The sequence below is a fragment of the Cryptomeria japonica genome, chromosome 2 (genome assembly GCF_030272615.1).
Source record: "Cryptomeria japonica chromosome 2, Sugi_1.0, whole genome shotgun sequence".
NCBI classification, from domain to species: domain Eukaryota; kingdom Viridiplantae; phylum Streptophyta; class Pinopsida; order Cupressales; family Cupressaceae; genus Cryptomeria; species Cryptomeria japonica.
This window is the reverse complement of record NC_081406.1, coordinates 560,789,734-560,809,301: the sequence shown is the minus strand read 5'-3', so window position 1 is coordinate 560,809,301 and position 19,568 is coordinate 560,789,734. Positions and strand designations below refer to the sequence as shown.

Below are 19,568 nucleotides of genomic sequence, written 5' to 3'. Positions count from 1 at the left end.
ACCAGCAAGGACCTATCACCTAATAACATACAAGCCTATTGGGCAACCCACTTGCACTACCTCCCTATCATATTGACTCTATTGCTGCTCCAAAGTTTGAAGGAAGATTGAAAATGCCCAGTTGCTCTTGAATGATTGAATTCTTAATCTCTTGGATGTCATCTAATTATTGTGGGATCATTAAAATGAGAGGGAAATCCTCTTTATATACCTACCTGTCGGATTAATTGACTATTTTTTCGACATGAGCTAACATGGAGGGGTTTTTCTCACTCAAATTTGAGATGGGTTAGGGGGTCCAAAATGGGTCCTCATTAAGGAGGACCATGACGCCATGCCCTTGTCCTACCCTATTTTGGGGCAAGATCAAGGTAGCATGTGAAGTGAACTTTGAGCTAGATGATATTTTTGACTTGTATGAGCATAATCAGGTCTCTGATTAGGCCAAGGGGCACAAACGCAAATGCGATAAAAAATTGCAAGGGGTGCAATTTTAGGACGCTACAATTACATCACTTGAATCATTTAAAGAATGTTCATTATTATTTTCATCACAATAAGATTAATATTAAACATATGTTGAAATATGCCTATACTAGGAGTTGGTTCCTATATATAGAAAAGCACACAAAATTTAGGCCACTTGCTATAAATTCATCCAATGAGTTATCTTTTGATAAAATAATATTGAAATTCTCCTAAAATGTGTTGAACAAAATAAAGTTTGAACTAGCCTCAAGGAATTTAATTATGGACAATCAAATGTGCACTTCTCTACCCAAACCACTACCATTTGAGATCATGTTGAAAAACTAATAATAGCTATAGTTATTCATAGATGTGCACAAACTAGTATATAGTTGTCTAAACTATCAATTATACATCACAATAAGAGAAATACACCTTTACCACTAAATCCAATCTTTGTAGACTAGTCATTCACCATGTGGCGCCTAAATTTCATTGATGTTATCAATCAACCATACAATATTGGCCATAAGTTAATCTTCATAACAACATACTACTTCACAAGGTGGGTTGAAGTTAAAGCCTTGAAAAATGCTTCAAAGGCTATGATGATTAATTTCTTAGAAGATGTAATCCTAGGATTTGACACTCTTGAGACCATGATCATGAATAATGCCAAGGCATTCATAGGGACGACTATCACCCAATTTTCTTATTAGAATGGAATATGCTTTAGAGTATCACCAAATTAATATCTACAGGACAATGGCTTGGTTGAATTCATAAATAAAAACTTGACAATGATTAACAAGAGGGTTGGGTCAAAATCCAAGAAACAATGGAAAAGACACTTGAAGTAGACCCTCTAAGTTGATGGAACAAATACAAAGAAGGTAACAAGGTTGTTCCTCTACTTTGTAGTTTATGTGAGAGAAGCCAAATTATTTATCTCTATATAGAGCTCCTAGCACTAGTCATTCTTCACCACATAGCAATTGACAACAATGGATACTTAACAAATAGATTCCTTTAAGAACTAATAATTTTAGCCCTAGTTCAATTGGGGGTTCATAAGAATGGGCGTTTCAACCAAAATAAAGCTAGAGACCTAGTATTCCACTTGAACCTCAACTTTGAATAAATTTGCAAAGAAGGATGCCACTTTAGCCACAATATCCTCTCAAGACTCCAATCACATGCTATTAGAGATCTATGAGTTGATGTTATCATATTAGCTTGTCTTCTCACTAGTCACAGAATGAAAATACTTTGTATTTCTTTTTCCTTGACTAGAATCCTTTAACCACAAGATTTTTAATTTTAGAAGATTTTTCCTTCAACAAACAATATTCCTATGGTACCAATAATCTAGAATATTCTTCTTGAGGTCATCATACATTCTTGAATATAGAATAGAAAAACTTTTCTTGGCTATATTCTTCACAAAACATATGAAAACCTCCCCATTTCACTAAAAGAAAAACTTCTTAACACATCGATTTTTCTTTAAGAATTAGAACATAAGGGTTCTGTCACAATAAGGATATTAATACCACCAAGAGATCATGACATTGTGTATATCCTTATATTGAATCTACAAAATCTCAATTTCGAAAGGAGAACATAGAGGGGTGCATTCATCTAAACCACCAATTGTAGGGAAAGGTGGTTTGAACATGCCACTAGAAGAATAAAAGAATCCTAAAGACATATTTCCTAAAGTCATGAGGGGAAATACCTATCCTCTCTATAATGTAAAAAAAATCATTTCTTCTATTGTTCAAGTGAAGGTAAATTCTTTAAGGTTTGTATCCAAAAGATTACTTTTTGACCAAGATTTAGGTCTAAAATCAACTCCTAATCGAGTGTTACAATCCACTCCACCTCATTTATGGACTCTACTTTAAGAAAAGAATTGAATTGACCCCAGAGTAATTTTTAAATCCCTTAGAAGCACTAATTACTATGATCTAGGTCTTCCCAAACCTTTTTCTTTTGGATAGGAGATGTATAAATATTGAACAAAAAAGTGTTTGCCCTAAAAGACTTGAAAGGACAACATATCTAGTTAGGATAATTTACCTATGAGCAAAACCTTCGAAGAAGTTAGATTCCAAAAAATATAGGTACCTAATGAGTCATTAAACACATCCATTGCTATGCCTTGCCAATTTTTTCATGGGAATAAAAGTAAAAGGACATCCTTGTCATAGAGCTTTATTTCTTGGAGAAGAATTTTTTTTGGCTAATTGACAAAGAGTTTGTTTCTAGTCAACTTATGCCTATTAGGGGTATGAAGGCCCCTAACATTCTAAGAGGGGCCTCACATGAGGGGCAATGTAACTCTGAATCCTTTTTCTCTCCAACAAGAGAACATTAGTTCCAACTGCTACAATTTTAGCAATAACTTGTGGGCAACCTTTCTTTTCTTACTTCAAATTTGTTTTGAAAATAAATGCCTTACTTTTGGGATTTGGAACCCAAAAATGTATTGGAAATCCCTTGAAGTTACCATTGTTTCAAAACTATGGTCCTTATTCAGCTCAAATTGAAGCATCTAAAGCAAAGCCACATGAGATTCTCACCCCAATTACAAATAAATTCAACTCTATTCCAATATAATATAATATAATATAATATATATGATATAACATAACTATTTACTGATGTTTAAGATAGTTGAGATATAATAATTAATAAGTTATAAGATGAACAATAATACATTACTATTTTAATGACTCCATTTAAATGTATTCTCTATGTTATATATAATAAATGCTATTTTTGATATCATGCTATTTTCCTTGTTTGGAAATTGCTATCACAATTAAAATTTCAACCCTAGTTCAATTAGAGGGTTCATAAGATTGAAGCCTAACCCTAATCAAACCCCGTGTTAATCACATGTTGGCTATGCAAATTCCTACCCATGGAACCTTTGAGTCACTTCATGTTCAAATTGGTTAACATTGCTTTGCATCTTCAATTCACCCTCATGACCGTTCATTGCTTTGGTTAAATTTGTCATCCACTATTCATATCCTTTCTAGTCATCGGTTCCGACATAAATAAATTTTATTGGTTGTCTTAGTGAGTCTTACTTGGGTTGTTTTTTGGGCATTATAGGTACCATGAAGATAAATAAGAGGAGAATGAAAACATTGTAACAAATGATTATTACCCCGTATTTTTTACTCGGCCTAAAACAAATAGACTGAGACAATTGTACTTTGTGAAATTTGGGTTTGTAGTGTTGAACTTCTTTTGTGGTTTGAGAGACAACTATAGATCTTATTGCATGTATTTATATCTATAAGAAGACTTGGTGGTATTAAATAGCAATATTAAAATTTGCTTTGATAAGAGAAAAAGGTGCTAACTTCCCACTTAATTCCTTAATCATGTCTCATAAATTTATTTAACAATTTTATTCAAAGTTTGAAAACAATATAACAACAAGTACTATTGATACAATAATATAGCATAAATTGGAAATGTCCTAATATAAAAGACAATTTTGCAAGATTCATTTAACTAATATATGTAACAAATGTGTATAATTGTTGATTTAAAAAAAATATTTTAATGCATTATAATTCTCTTAATAATGAATGAATTAAGTGACACAAAACTCAGATTTTTTTAATAAAAGAATCAGTAAATAACAAAAGTGGAGACATTGAAGGGCTGCAGTCACAGGTTATTTTGCTAACATGCATGACCCGGGTCAGGCATGCCATTGCTCCATAATTAATTTTGCTGGCATGCATGATCCAGGTCAGGCATGCATGATCCAGGTCAGGCATGCCGTTGCTCAAATGGAAACAATTAACTAGCTGAGAAATCAAATCTCAAGTGGAGTGTGTTGAGAAGATGGGGATGACAGCAGAGGCAGATAAAACGTGTGTGAGGGGATGCTGCTCCAGTTCCCGTATTCGCGTTACACTTCCAACCTCCTCATTTGCTTTGCTCTCTCAGATCGCAAAAGGTAATCAACTAATTCCATGTAAATCTCACTTGACACTACACTTACAATTCAATGAATGCTTACATGCCTGACTTCTCCTTACTCTTACGGTATAATGTGACCACGGCTTGCGTGTGAATTTTCATTTCGCGAGAGTCTAATTCTTCTTGGAAACTTTATTCACTAGGTAATCTGATCACGAATTTTACCCTAACTGCAAGCCCAGCTAACCACAACACAAGTACAAACTAATATAATCCAATTAAATACATACAAGAATAAAATAGTTTTCGGATTTAAGCCAGCATAGGAGAATTCCAAGTGCTTTTGTCTAGAGCCCACTTTCTTTGTCTCTACTCATCTGGAAAGTTTGTCCAGGGATAATCAAAATATCTGTGCTGGACAAATTCGATAAATTTGATCATGGTATATTTATTTGTGTCCGAGGAGTCTACCATGGGTAGAAGGACAGATTTGAAAAAGGTCCTTTCTCGGTGGGAGCATTCCTGGTCCAATTAATTGCAAGTGATGTAGGATCCAGTATTGAAAGTATGCCTTGTATTGTCAAGGAGTAGAAATAGAGAATATTGCTAACAAAGAGGGGATGGATGATCCAATACAGGTTACGCCCAGGAATTTCTGGCACGTGAGAAACACAGGCAACTAGCTCAATTATATAAAGTAAAAATTCAAATGCTTTTCAATTTGGCCGTGTCCAAGTTTTTCCCTTGCATATTGGAAATTCTTGGAAGAATAAGATCATACATGAAGATAAAATCAATTTCTCTTTGTTGGCCACCCCTTGCGTAAATATGAAGTCTTTCTCAAATGCAAGCACAAATTTCTGAAAAACTAATTGTAGCAGTATCATTTTAACTTACTGCTGGACATAAATAGTGGAGCATCAGCATTTTATGGGTTTTGGGGAGCCCTAAGAGTAGAATCACATGTTGCACCTGAATGCTACGCATGATATGACCTCTCAGGAACACGTATAGGTCATGCAAGAAAGTATAAACAAGTATCCTATTCTTATGTTTCTACTAAGTTTGCTAAATATAACATTAAGACATTCTGAGGGCTGTCTTTGCGCCATCAGTAAAACATTACCTTGAATCAAATTGGGCATTTATCGAGGCATTACATCAGTGCATGAAAATATTGCAGTCACTAAATACAAATAACTATTGAAAGTATTCAATCTATTCAGAAACGAATTCGGTAGGATTATAGAGTATATATACCCTTCTAAGATTGTCAAGAATCAGTCAAACATGTTTCCAATTCAGTATCTTGTCCAATGCCTTTATCAGATTCCTGTTAAACATGAAGAAAATGCATAGAAGTTGGCTGTATTGGCGATTAAATTTATGAACTTTACTATTTGTTAAACATTGTTAAATCCATATTAGGTTTTCAAAAACGTGCCACACAATATGATACTATTATATTTATTGTGTAATACAAAATGAAAAAATATATGAATGGTAAATGGAAGAAATACCAATAACCATTTCTGGGGTCTTAATTTAGTAATGTGATAAAAGCTTTGCAAATTGGTAAAGAGGATAGAGTGTGAAAAGTCCAAAGTGGTTGATCTTAAAAAATTTCTGTTCCTTCCCCACATTAACAAATTCTTAAAGATGCTTGTGTGCTCTGTAGGTTCTTTGTCATGTACGTTATCACTAACGTGCATAGAAATTAGAGAAATGACTGCTTATACAAAATAGTTGTTCAAGTGATGGCTTGAATATAAAAAATACTCCTACGTACAGAAATATCCCACAAAATTAATATATCTATATTATACTACACTACAGAAGCTGCCATGACTTACAAATAATATAGAGAACCTGGTTCATTCTACCACATAACTCCCTAAAAGTAGTCTTAGATCATATAAAAACATAGACATTCTTTGAAACAATCATTAAATTGAATACTAAGAAGAAATTCTATTTTCCTTGGATTTCTGATCGGGTCTCCATATCTCACAAATGGATATATGATACTTGGATTTCAAATGTGAGTCCTTATCAGGACAGACTAATGAGAATGATTGAAGCCACCATTTGAAAGCTTAATGAGATTAATTTTAATGAAAAAAATAACCCAAAATATCACATTTAACAAGCATTATAAGATAGGAGGGGCAGCCTCCCCTTGGTTGTTATAAGATCAAAATGAAACAACATAGGTTCAGAATCGATCCATTTATTCTTTGAACTCTCGAATGTAATGTGATTTTTTTTTTAATTTTTTCAATTTGTAACACAAAATAGAAACAATAAACCAAAAATAGAAACAAACAGATGGAAACTTCTTGTCAAACCCTCAATGACCAGAGTACAACTTCAAATGCATCAAATATAATGTATCCAACTCATAGATATCAAATTACCTCAATTATATTAGCTGATTTATGATTGGTATGAATTGAACAGTCAATATGAAACCCTATGACGTGCAATTGTGCTCAAATCTAAATAGTTTATCCCCAAAACATCAAGTGCAAATGCCGTTTAGAAAGGAAAATAATGACCCTCAAAATGCAAATACTCATCAACTATAAGACTATACGGTATCAAATACACTTGGATCTGAAATCAAATATAAACTTGTAACCATCTTAAAACTGATTTTATTTGATTTGCGATAATTGAAACACAATTTCAGACTTACGACAATTGATCTTGACTGAAAATGATCAATGTACAGCTGCCAGATGTCAAAGGAAACCTTGGATGGTGAATGATTAGCAAGATTGGCGACTGGATATAATTAAAATAATGTTGTAAAAAAAGCAATGACAAGGTGAGTGACCTAGAAAATTGATGTGGCAGCTGGAAACTGTTGAAAAGAGGCCATCCAGAAGCCAAAGATCCTCCAAAAATACTGTTAACAGACCTATGTATGCCTACAAACAACAGTAGATGCTGATACAACTTGCTCAAAATGATGTGGATTTGTCCTCCAATGCTGGCACACCCAGATATTGATTGGAATAGTGACAAAACAGCAATAAATAAAGAAGATTTTCCCTCCCAAGTGATGACATTCCCAAATAATGGCTAGAAATGTTGGTTGCAGCAATAAATGATGTCAAAGAGCACTCCAGAACTCCCAACAATGAAGGTACAGGCCCCAAATAAAGGTGATCGACAATAATAACAATCACAAATAGTAAATAACCTACTTTTGTGGCTGGTGCTGGAACAAACAATGATGGACATCTTGCAAATTGTCCAAAATCCCTCAAACATTGATATAAGTTGATGGCATCATGGCAGCTCCTCCAAAACAGTGGCACTAAGATCTAGTCACGGAATGATGATGGAACAAACAAATAATTCTGATATTAGCAATGAAGTCCTTCAAATCACAAACACCCAAATTTGGAATTGATCAAAATCAGCTCACATGCAACTCTTGGATGGAATTGTCTCAAAGGAGATGAGGGTTTTTGTCTCCAAATCTGGTAGTGAAAATATTCAAGAGGTTTTTTTGTCCTTCAAGATCTCCAATCAGCCAAGGTTTTCATCTTTGAATGCACAATTGAACACAAAGTGCAAATTTTGGAAATTGAATGGCAAAATGATGACAAGATATGAGACGCTCAAATAAATCCAAGCACCCTCCTTTTGTGATGCTCCAAATGGGGCCCAATTTTTATAAGCATTAAAAACAATTTTTTATTTTATTAGTGTTTAAACACCTTTTATTTTAATAATAATATAGTTTTCCTTGTAAATTAAAATTACTTTGTCCAACTTAAATAATATTATAAATCTAAGTTACCGGTTCGGGTTTGAAGAACCCGGTACGCCGGTACGGCAAAATTTTGAAAAGGGGTTGGGTTCGTTAGTACAAAAACATGTAATTTTTTTTATATATATATATACATTTTGATATTTGTGAAGCCTATAAGCATGAATTAAAATTTGCATGTCACATAGCATCATATAAACAACAAAACAAACATAAGCTTGTAATCATAGCATCATGATGATACCATAATAACATCATATACATCAAGTTTAATGACAAAATTTTCAAGTATCATTGTTTCAACTTTCAACAATATAAAGTTTAATCATCAAATGGATCATCTAATTCATCCTCCTCCTCCTCCTCATTGACATTGACATTAGATGAGCCAATGCCACTTGCACTTGCACTATAAGTTGGCTCGATTTCCGAGTCATCAAGTGTCAATGCAAGAAGTTGAGAAGCAGGAGCATCCAAATCAATATGCTCTGGCTCTATATCCCACATCCTCGTTTCCCCTTGTGTGTAGTCATGTTGTTTGTGTGAAAGAAGACGTAGGTTGGAATGCACATATACTAAATTCTCCGCTCTTTTTGATAGCAGCCTATTGTGCTTTACTGAGTGGATGAAAGAGTATGTGCTCCAATTTCTTTCTGAAGCAGATGAACTAGCAACCTTTGAAGACGAAGTAAACAATTAAAGTTATACATTAATAAAAATAAAATTACTAGCAACCTATGAAGACAAAGTAAACTATAAATAAACTAAAACTTGTAAATTTAAAATTTTAATTAATTAAACTTACTTGTGATAAAACTTTTATAGTGAGGGGTTGTAGGTGTTGGAAGCATGTGCCATGGAAGTACCACCAGCTATGAGCATCCTTCTTGGATCTATGACAAAGTGCATCAACATTTAGACCATTCCCATTTGCGAATTCTATGAACTCATTTGTAACAACATCTCTCAAATCATCATCAGGATATAGTCTAAGAAATGCTGCCTTGTACCCATCGGATACTTCTAGGTCTCTCCATGGTGGAATCCTTCCTGGTTTATCAAGAAACTGATTGCTATAGTACTTAGGTGTCAAGGCATAGGCAAGAAGATGCAAAGGAGTGGTCATCTTATTCCACCTTTCTACAATAATTGCTTCCAGTTCTTTGAAGAATTTCTCCTGGGGGTCATTCTCTTTTTCATTTATAGTGACCTTTATTTTTTCAAGCATTGAGTCAATGCCATCATAAATCTCAACTATGCAAGGCCTATCCATGTCTGTATAGCGAATCATGCTCATGATGGGCTCAGTGATACTTAGGAGATATGTAACAAGATCCCATCATTTCTCATTCAATATTCTCTCCCTATTTTTTTCTGCCCTCTCAGTGCTACTCTGCTTCCATACAGTCCAATTGGTGCTGATCACCATATTGCATAGTGCCACTCTAACTTTCACAAGTCGTCTTAAGACGATTGTGTTTGATGCAAAACGGGTCTCAGCAACCTATAACACAAATTAATGCCAAATGATTAAAAAATAAAGCCAAACTTTAAAGAAGAATACACAATATAGCTTACACAATGATATTATGAACATTGAAAATTAAAAAAATCAGAAAATGTAAAATTAAATTACTATTTCACTTACCTTCAATAGCTCCAAATTCGAATAGGTTCTAAAAATCCCTTGAGACATGTGGTGGTTTGTGATGAACATCTGGATGTCCTCAACCTCTGCATACACATCTTTGATCCATTTTATGTTTTGCCCAATCCTTTGTAGCATAAGATTGAGTGAATGTATCGCAGAAGGTGTCCAAAAGATGTGATCATAGCGTTGCTCAACCAACAAACCAGCAGCTCTACAATTTTTTGCATTGTTCGTTATGACTTGGACAACATTGCGGGGTCCCACTGACTCAATGGCGGAGATGAGAATTTCTGCAATAAATTGGCCATCTTTTATTTGGCTTTCACAATCCACAGCTTTCAAAAACATTGCCTCTTTAGGGGACACCGCTATGACATTGATCAAGGGACGGTTTTTAGCATCTTTCCACCCATCTGAAACAATTGTTACACCTATCTCAACCCATGAATCTCTTATGGGTTTCAATGCATCTTCAACCCTCTTCACCTCTTTCTCCAATAATGTTCCATGTACCTTCTCATAACCGGGGCCCTTATACCCTCTTGGAGTCTCATTAACACTTTTTATCATTTGCTTCCAATATGGGGAGCGAACAACATTGAAAGACAACCCATTTGCATAAATGCACCTTACTATATCTTCGTCAGCATTGTCTCTACTCTCATTTTGGAATGTGGTTTCTAAAGGCCCCTTTGTTCTTTTACGTGTCAAGGGTGGTTCACTTTGAGGTTCATTTGTGGCAAATAAGGGGTGGTCTTCTACTAAAATACTGGCATTAGAAGGGGCTTGCATTCCCCTTGTTTTCTTTGATGCGGTTTGGTTCAATCTACGGGCTTCTCTCTCTTCTGCCGCCTCATGCTCCCTAATATATTTCATCACCGTCTCATCTGGCATAGGTTTACCATATTTTCCAGGGCATTTTTTGATGCTTCTTCCTTTTATTTCACACAAATGGCCTACCACCTGATAATATGAACTATTACGTTCAATACCACATCCTTGGCATCTCCAACAGAATCCCCCACCTCCTGGAAGTTGTTTTATAATGTCAACATACTTCCATAAGGGAGAATTTGGATCATTTCTTTGTTTTGCAATTATTTGTTCATTGCCAATGGAGGAAGATTTAGATGCCATTCTAGTTCCTATGGCAAGAAATAATATAAACATATTAAAAAACAAAAACTAAATAATGAAAAAAAATTCAAGTTTCATGTTTGACAATTTGTGAAACAAAAATAGTTGGAAAAAAATGTTAAAAAAACCTACCTCTTGCAACCAATGGAAGCTTGAAAATGTATGAAAATGATGCTGCAACACTTGTTGAAGCTTCAAAAATCAGTCTTCAACTCCTCTCTGATCTTGTGTTGACGTGTATTTTGTACACTATCAAACACAGAATAAAATACCCAAGGGTACCTTATCCTCTCTTGAGTAAAGCCTCTGAATGCTGAAGATATCGCGAAAAGGATTAATCAGGGTGACTTCAAGGTTCTTCGTTGTAGGATCTCTACGTGTGGATAAGCTCTCTATGGTATGATGGGATTTGCTGGAATCACAAGGGGACTTACACTTGATGACTGAACGTCTGATTTGCTTTGAATATTGCTGGAACACAGGTTTTTACTAGCTTTGATTTGAAAAAAGGAAAAAAGATGAGGGCGAGGAAAGGATCTAATCCTAATACTAAGAATGTAGGAGCAATGAATGATCTTTGATGAAATTCTAACTAAGTCTTGTTTTGACATCACAGGACCATCTCCACAAGGTTAGTGCGATCTTCGAAGGAAAGCTTTATGATGTTCAAATCATCATTACAGGCATAGACACCATCAGGCTGATGCATATCAATGATGAAGCGACAATTGAAGTTAAGCTTAAGCTGAATGATTCTAGTTGACTACACAAGGCAAGTCTGCAATCAACAAACTGCTAGTAGTATGGATATACAAATTTCACCATCAATCAAGCACATTTCTTCCACTCATCTAATAACATGAAATCAAATATGAGAAGTATAGAGACCATGCAAATTGTCGAATCGACCCATAAATTTCACCATTTCTTCAATGAAGTTTTACAAGTCTTTTACAACAACATCTTGGCAACAATCTTTGCCTTTTCTCTCTACTCTACTCTAATTGCTATTCTATCAACTGACTAATTCACTATTCTAACTATTCTCTATTCACTAACTCCTCTCTAACTGCCTTTACAAAATGAAGAGCCGGGCTTATATAGTGCTCACAATACAATTCGATGGCTAAGATCAATTTGAGATCAATGGCCAAGATTCAATAATGAAAACCCTAATTAGGGTTTGTTACAACCATTACATAACATTTAATGCTTGACCAATGATAAAATTGTATTAATTGGACACATGTCTTCTTTGGAAAATTCAACCAATGGATAGCTGGGGTAGGTACATCGAAGTTTGTGCCACCTCCCATGAGTTAGGTACATTGAATCTGGACATGCTGAGGTGGACCACACTGATTGGAGAAGTGATGACTAGGATGCCAACTCGTCTGACACTTGGAACTTGGTAGATATTCAATTCGATGATGCTGAGAAGCTAGCTTTAATTAACTCTTCTGAAACCATTTGCTTCTTCAACGAATCCTTGCTCTAACTTCTTTTGTCTTTGATGTGCAGGATGATTGATGTATCTCGTCTTGGAATGCTGGATTGGAAGAGGTCGCCCTTGATGATGTTAGTCCGAAGAAGGCCGTCTTTGTTGATACTGAGCTGGAGGAGATCATCTTTGTCCTGGACCGGATCTTCTTTGATGAGAGCCTGCCGACTTGTAGATCCTCTGGGCTTTGGAGTTGCCATCTTTGACACCTACACAACATTTCACAATTAGCATTATATCTTGAAGTGTAGAAATTAAACTTAAAAGGAAGATTTAAGATTTTAATTAGGAAACTCCATGATAAATCTAGAGTTATCATTTCCTAATTAACCATGCAATACTTAGACTTTTCTAAAAAAAGTGCCCAAAAATCAAACCTTGAACAAGGATGCTAGGATGATTTTGCCATACCTCCTCTTGAGTATTAAACTCTAAGAAATGATGCAAAAATAGATGAATTTCGCTAGGCAAAGTGTAGATCAAAGCCATCTCTAGAACAAATTGTGCCTCCTTTAGCTTGGAAAAGAATAAACTCCACTTCCTTCTAGCCTTCAATACTTGAAAGAAATTTGCTCCAAGCAAGCCAGATTTCGCTCCTCCAATTCGCACTTCAACTTTGCACTTGAAAAAGGATGAATGAATGATTTGAAATATGAAACAAACCCCTCCAATATATAGAGCGCTCACCTCTCTTCTCTCCAAGGCCGACTTGCCAAAAGGGAAATGAAAATGAAATAAAATCCCCCTCAAAAGAAGGCCGACTTGCTTGCAAAAGCAAATAAATGTATTTGAGCGCTCACCTTCATTTAAAATTTGAAAATTAATTTTAATGCCTCCAAAGTGGATTTTTAATTATTTCAAGGCCTAAAAATTAATTTATTAAATTAAAATGCCTTTAATTTAATGCGAATTTGATTTAGCCTTTCCAAAGGCCTCAAAGTTAGCAACTTGGTGGATTTTAAGGAATATCAACGCTCAATAATGTAAAAATGAAGATATCACCAATTTCGCCCTGGACCTTCAGTGAAGGTCAGGAGCGATTTTTCAATCTTGCTCTTAATCCTTCATCTTTTGGATTCCAAATTGCTTCCAAGACATAAAATATCATCTCTTCTTCCTATCCACACAAGATTTGGTCTCAATTCCTCAAACAAAGGAGAGGATCCTGAAAAATCGCTATGGGCCCTCTCTGAGGGTCAGGAGCGACTTTTTGATTTTAGGCTTGATTCTTCGTCATTTTTCATTGAAACTTCATTCGTCATTAAGCAACATCCTTCATTTATCCACTCCAACCAAATTCGCTTTGTTGTTGCAAGGTAAAATGAGGATTTTCAACAATATCGCTATGGGCCCTCTCTGAGGGTCTAGAGCGATTTTTCGCTGTGGGCCTTCACTGAGGGTCCGGAGCAACTTTTCATTTTCTGACCAAAATCATCAAGTTTCAAAGGCAAAATAATATTCATCACGCTTTTGGAGGTTTCTTCCCCTTATCCTAACCTTGCCTTAGCACCATTTTGAAGAAAACATGCATTTTTTGAAAATCTCGCTGTGGGCCTTCAGTGAGGATCCGGAGCGATTTTTTGGTTCTAGGCAAATTCCTTTATCTTTTAATCTTCAAATCACCTCCAAGGCATAACATATCATGTCCTCCTCCCGTCCAAGCAAGATTTTGTCTCAATTCTTCAAACAAAGGAGAGAAAACTGGAAAATCGCTATGGGCCCTCTCTGAGGGTCTGTAGCGATTTTTGTAGTTGCCTTCAAAATATTGATTCTCAACGATTTCTTTTCACTTCAAGGCTTTTCAAATATCATTTCTAACCCATGCCTAACCTTAGCTTTCCTCAAATTTGGATGAAAATTTCCCATTTTAGGTTTCTCGCTATGGGCCCTCTTTGAGGGTCCGGAGCGATTTCTCGCCGTGGGCCTTCAGTGAGGGTCAGGAGCGATTTTTTCATTTTGGGTTGATTTCTCCTTGTGTTGATCCTCCAAGTTATATTCAACGGATAGAACATGCTTTCCTTCATCCCCTCCAATCATAAAATCACTTTGATCTTGCAAGAATAATGCATATTTGAAAATCTCGCTGTGGATCCTCTCTGAGGGTCCGGAGCAATTTTTGCTACCTGGACCAAAATGTTTCACTTTTCATCTAAAAATCACTTTGCCAAGGGAGATATCGTCTTGTTCTTTGCTATGAATAAAAATTCATGTCCAAGAAAGGTCCAAAAATGTGCACACAAAGAAAATCGCTGTGGGCCCTCTCTGAGGGTCAGGAGCGATTTTTCCTTTCTTGGGCAAAACTCCTTCAATTTATCATCTTTGATCAAGTCTAGATACCTCATTATGTTCATTCTATCCTTCATCATGCTCTTGACCTCTCAAATCGACCAAATAAGGCTAGCAATGACCCTTATAAGATTTCTCGCTGTGGGCCCTCTTTGAGGGTCAGGAGCGATTTTTGTAATCTCCACAAGGTCCTTCATCATTTCAGGTCAAAACCTCTTCAGGCGGGTGGAGAAAGTCCTTTATTTTCCATTTATGATCAAAACTTGGTCCCTTTTCATTGCAAAATGAAGGAAATCAAAATCTCGCTGTGGGCCCTCTCTGAGGGTCAGGAGCGAGATTTGACCTTTTGAACTCTCTGTCAGGATAATTTTATGGAATATAACATTTCAGTATAAGAAAATGTCACTTATACTTTAAGTTATATTCCATATATACTTTCAGGATGTTTGAGAGTGGTTTCAGACCTCCAGGAGTTATATTGCAAAATCTAGTTTTTGGAGGTTTTTCAGTTTCCAGACTTAGTCAAATTTCAGGATCAGGACATTCCAGACTTAGCCAAATTTCAGGATCAGGACTTTCAGACTTAGCCAAATTTCAGGACCAGGACATTCAGACTTGGCCAAATTGACCTCACTCAAGCAGAACCTGCTATCCAGGTGATCCCCATGGCGACACTCAAAATGCAAAGGCTAACTGACAAAACCCTAAAAGACCTAAAAAACAAACCCTAGAAAGCAAAAAGCAGGGGTCCCCATTTGCAATGGGGCGATGTGTGAAATGGTCACAACATCTTGGAAGCCAAATTTTGTTCACCCTTTCTTCAACCTGCTCTCATAAAACTTTTGTTTGCAACACAAATGATGTGAAATGAGTGAATATAATGTTTTAGAAGTCACTTTTAGGTTATAAGTTTCACTTTTTAGAAGGCGTAATTCAAAAAAAAATTAAACTTTGCATATATTTTTCTTTTTTGGGCTGCCTAGCCACCCGGGTTTGACCTGGGTCTGCCCGGGTTCGACTGGGTTCGGCTAGGGACGAACCACCTCTGGGTTTTTCGAACCCTGGTCAAACCTAGTTCGAACCGGACCCGAACCAGGAACCCGTTCAAACCAGGACCGGTACCAGGGGGGTCCAAGGGCGAACCCGGTAACTTAGTTATAAATTATTTCTCTTGCTTTACCCTTTACCTATGTGAAACGGGGATAGGGTAGAGGTCTTCTCACTGTCCTTTTTTTGAAAAGGGGACATGACAATGAAACTCTCTTTCTCATTAACAATAAAGATAACACTTGAAGAATGAAGTTGCAACCTATTGTAGCAATTTTTACTTTTATCCTATGTTCCACTAAGTTTTTGGGAGGGGGATGGTAGGGGATGGGTGGATATATTTTTCAGGGCAGCTTTTTCAGGAGGCCATTGTTTAGGGGATGGCAATATGAAATAAAGAAAATTTAAAAGTTGAGGAAATTTCAAATATTCATATGACAAGGCTTTCACCAAATTCATTATATAACTGTATTGTGAAACATTAAGGCTGAATTGAGAATTTGCATGAGTAAACATACAAATTAATGACATTTCAATGGCTAATCATTTGATTTTTCATTATCAATGTTCACCTACAACAAATGAAAAGGAGAAAAGACTACAACTACAAAATGGACACAACTAGATCTATAATTTCTATGCCTCTACCACATCTTTGCCTAAATCAAAATCAAAGTTTGAATCCAAGTCACTCCCAATATAAGGGACCGTGTCATCTTACGGAACCCCAACTAATCCCTTTTGTGCCTCCTCATCAATTTGTGTGGCATCATTAGGATCAACATTCCATCATGGAGCTAGAGTTTGTTTATACCCTAGGAACAGTTTTAGAAGACTTGCTAGGACTCACCTAAACTCAATGAGTCTTGAGGTGAGCAGGTCAAAATGAGGCGTTGGGACTTGTGCGTCAGGTACTTGATGAGTTTGGCTAGATTGGCCAGGTCTGATTGGTACACTTGGCCAAGTCTATGAAAACTAGGAAAAAAGCATAAAAAATTGAAAATGCTTAAACCTAAAAGCAAGAAAGTCAAGCATTTTTTGTAGGGTTTGGAAGACTTTTGCAAGATGATTGAAAGCAATAAAATTATAAAGAATGGCATGTGCCATGACAGTTTGTGTGCTCTTAGACGCTTTAATTTGGGTTGCCCCTCGACCTTGCTAGGGGTGTTGCCTTTAGAGTTCCATAGTGACACTACCCCCGAATCCTTGCCCTAGTTTTAGAAAACAAAAAAACGAAAATCTTTTTGGGCCATGTTGGATGGAAGAGCAACCTTTTTTAAAACTTTCTAGACTTTTTCCAGTTAAATTCTTAGTAATTAAATTACATTTATTTTTCTAGCTTGCTAAGTCAAATCCCATCCTAAGTTATGCTTCTAAGGTTGTAGTAGCATTTCCAGATTTGTCTGAGATACAAATCCACTTGAAGGTCTAGTTATGCAGTTTGACCACCATCTAAGCCCTTCATTTATCTTTTTACATTAATGATAAATATTAAATATCATGTCCCATTTAGATTTTAGGACATAAGTTGTAAATTATAGATTCGTAAAGGCTTAAGAGAAACAAAAGTAGACGGGCCATAAGTAAATTCTTGTTTATTGAGTCATTCACTTCATTCTTGATTGATTATGAACTCTGTATCCGTAAGTCTTGCTTATAAGATGCAAGTTCAATATAGAATGCTAAAATTCCAGTACATTCTTCTTATATTGAGATTTCTGTAGTTCAGGTTCATACATTTAATGAATGACAAGTACTTTTGCAAGCAACCACTCTCTTTTCAAACTGCCGTTGATTTTTCTTTTTAAGTCTCAGCAAAGTTGGAGTAGTTTTAATGTTCATGATGAGCCTTGAGGAAAGCCTTTCGAAGTAGCTTATCTTATTTAGTGTGCAACATATGTAATTCTGTTATAAAAAGCCCCTTTGGTTGTAAATAATAAAGGAATATATCAAAGTCCATTAATTATTCTTTTCACTGTATTGTTTGTATACTCTTCAAAGTGCTAGCTGTTGCCCATTTTTTCAGGTGCTGAAAGCATTGTCTACGAAGCAAGATTGGAAGGCAAGAGAGTGGCAGCCAAAAAACCCATCTTATCTACTACAGATGATCTGAACCGTTTTCATAAAGAATTGCAAATGTTATGGTTGGTTATTAAATTACTATTCATGGTTTTGCTAATTTAGAAATAACTCTATTTTATTTATTTATTAATTATTTGCATTCTTGGAAATGAATACAGTTTCTTTCTTCTATATTTGGGATTGTTTTCCTTATTATAATATAATTCACTGGTTATTTACATAAGGAAATATTAACACATTTTCTGCTGTCCCTATTTACCTTGAGTAGCAAGCTCGATCATCCAGGCATAGTAACATTGTTGGCAGCACATGCAAGGCCACCCAACTACCTGTTCTTCTTTCCTTTCTACGAGAATGATAATTTGGCTGAAGCTTTGCATGCACAAGAATGGAATCCATCTGTGGAGAAAATATTGGCAATATCACTGCAGCTAGGTTTTATTTTCTTGACACACTTTTCCTTGTATTGATGTCTTGCAGTTGTTCACGCATTTATACAAAGTTTTGCATATAAGCATGTTACAAGTTGAATTTACTTTTCTTGCTTGTGAAAATTTCCATATTCCATTGTGTCTCATCAAATACTAAGGTACAGGCAACTTCCATGACATTTCAGTAATACCACTTCCCATTGATATTTGAACCAATATATTTCTTGTATACAAACCTAGTTGGTCAATGGATTTTAGTGGGAAACTATGATGACATGTTAAACTGATTAAATAACTTTTCATTCTTTCTTCTTTCCTGATGTTCTATTCATTCTGTTTTTTTTGGCAAAGGATTATCATGTTAAAGGATAAAATGCAATTGTTCACATGCTAATAGTTAATCAGCCTGTAACATTTCATTTGTTCTTCTTTCCTGATGTTCTATTTGTTTACTTTTTTTTGAGCAAACGATTATTATATTAAAGGACAAAATGCAATTGTTTACATGCTGATAGTTAATCAGCTTATAACTACTCGGGCAGTGAATCTAAAGTGTCAAAGTGTTAGCGTTTCTGGTTACATTTTTTCTGATCCTAGCAAACTTAGTGGGATTTTTTTTGTCATTTTGGACATTAAGATTTGTATCATTTTGGCATTGAAGAAGCTCAAAATGATTGTTGGAGGGGAAGAAATAAGCCAAAAGAAGCTAAATCTAAAGTTGTCTCTTATGGGAAGAAAAGGACCAAGAAGCTTCTGCTCATTGTCTTTCCATTGTGGATGTATTAATTCCCCATTTGCAAGAAAAATTTAAGAAAAAAACTTTAAATGAAGATAAAGCATATTTCCAAGGTTGTTACTGCATGAGGAATTGTATGCACTTAATTGTGCATAGTTGAAATGTTCAAAGAGCCACATGTTTATAACCGCATGTGCAACAGGGAGAGAAAATATTCATTTCAAGGAATTGGGGGGTGGCTTTTGCATGAAGAGCAAAGGATAGGTAGCTATAGGAGAAATAGCAGTTATATAGAGACACAACAATATAAAATGAATCATAGATCATAGACTTGTAGAATACTTGGCAAGGCACTGAGTACTCTCAGAAATCTTTGGTGGGCAAGTATTCAACATGTAAACTTGCAGGTCTGTGAGTGAGTTTTAAGTGAGTCATAGGGGGAAAATCGCACAATTATTCACTGAAACTTGGTGAGAACATGCTTGGAACTTGGA

General features: G+C 35.6%; 1 protein-coding gene across 1 annotated transcript in view; it reads left to right on the top strand.

The window, feature by feature from the left end:
- The first annotated feature begins 4,163 nt into the window (after window positions 1-4,163).
- LOC131038050 (protein kinase and PP2C-like domain-containing protein) overlaps window positions 4,164-19,568 on the top strand; it is a 156,602-nt gene continuing 141,197 nt past the window's right edge. Inside the window, exons 1-3 of the mRNA XM_057970335.2 lie at window positions 4,164-4,456; window positions 17,852-17,969; window positions 18,176-18,342. Coding sequence (XP_057826318.2) covers window positions 4,342-4,456; window positions 17,852-17,969; window positions 18,176-18,342 — 400 coding nt within the window. The 5' untranslated portion in view covers window positions 4,164-4,341. The remainder of the gene's footprint in view (window positions 4,457-17,851; window positions 17,970-18,175; window positions 18,343-19,568) is intronic.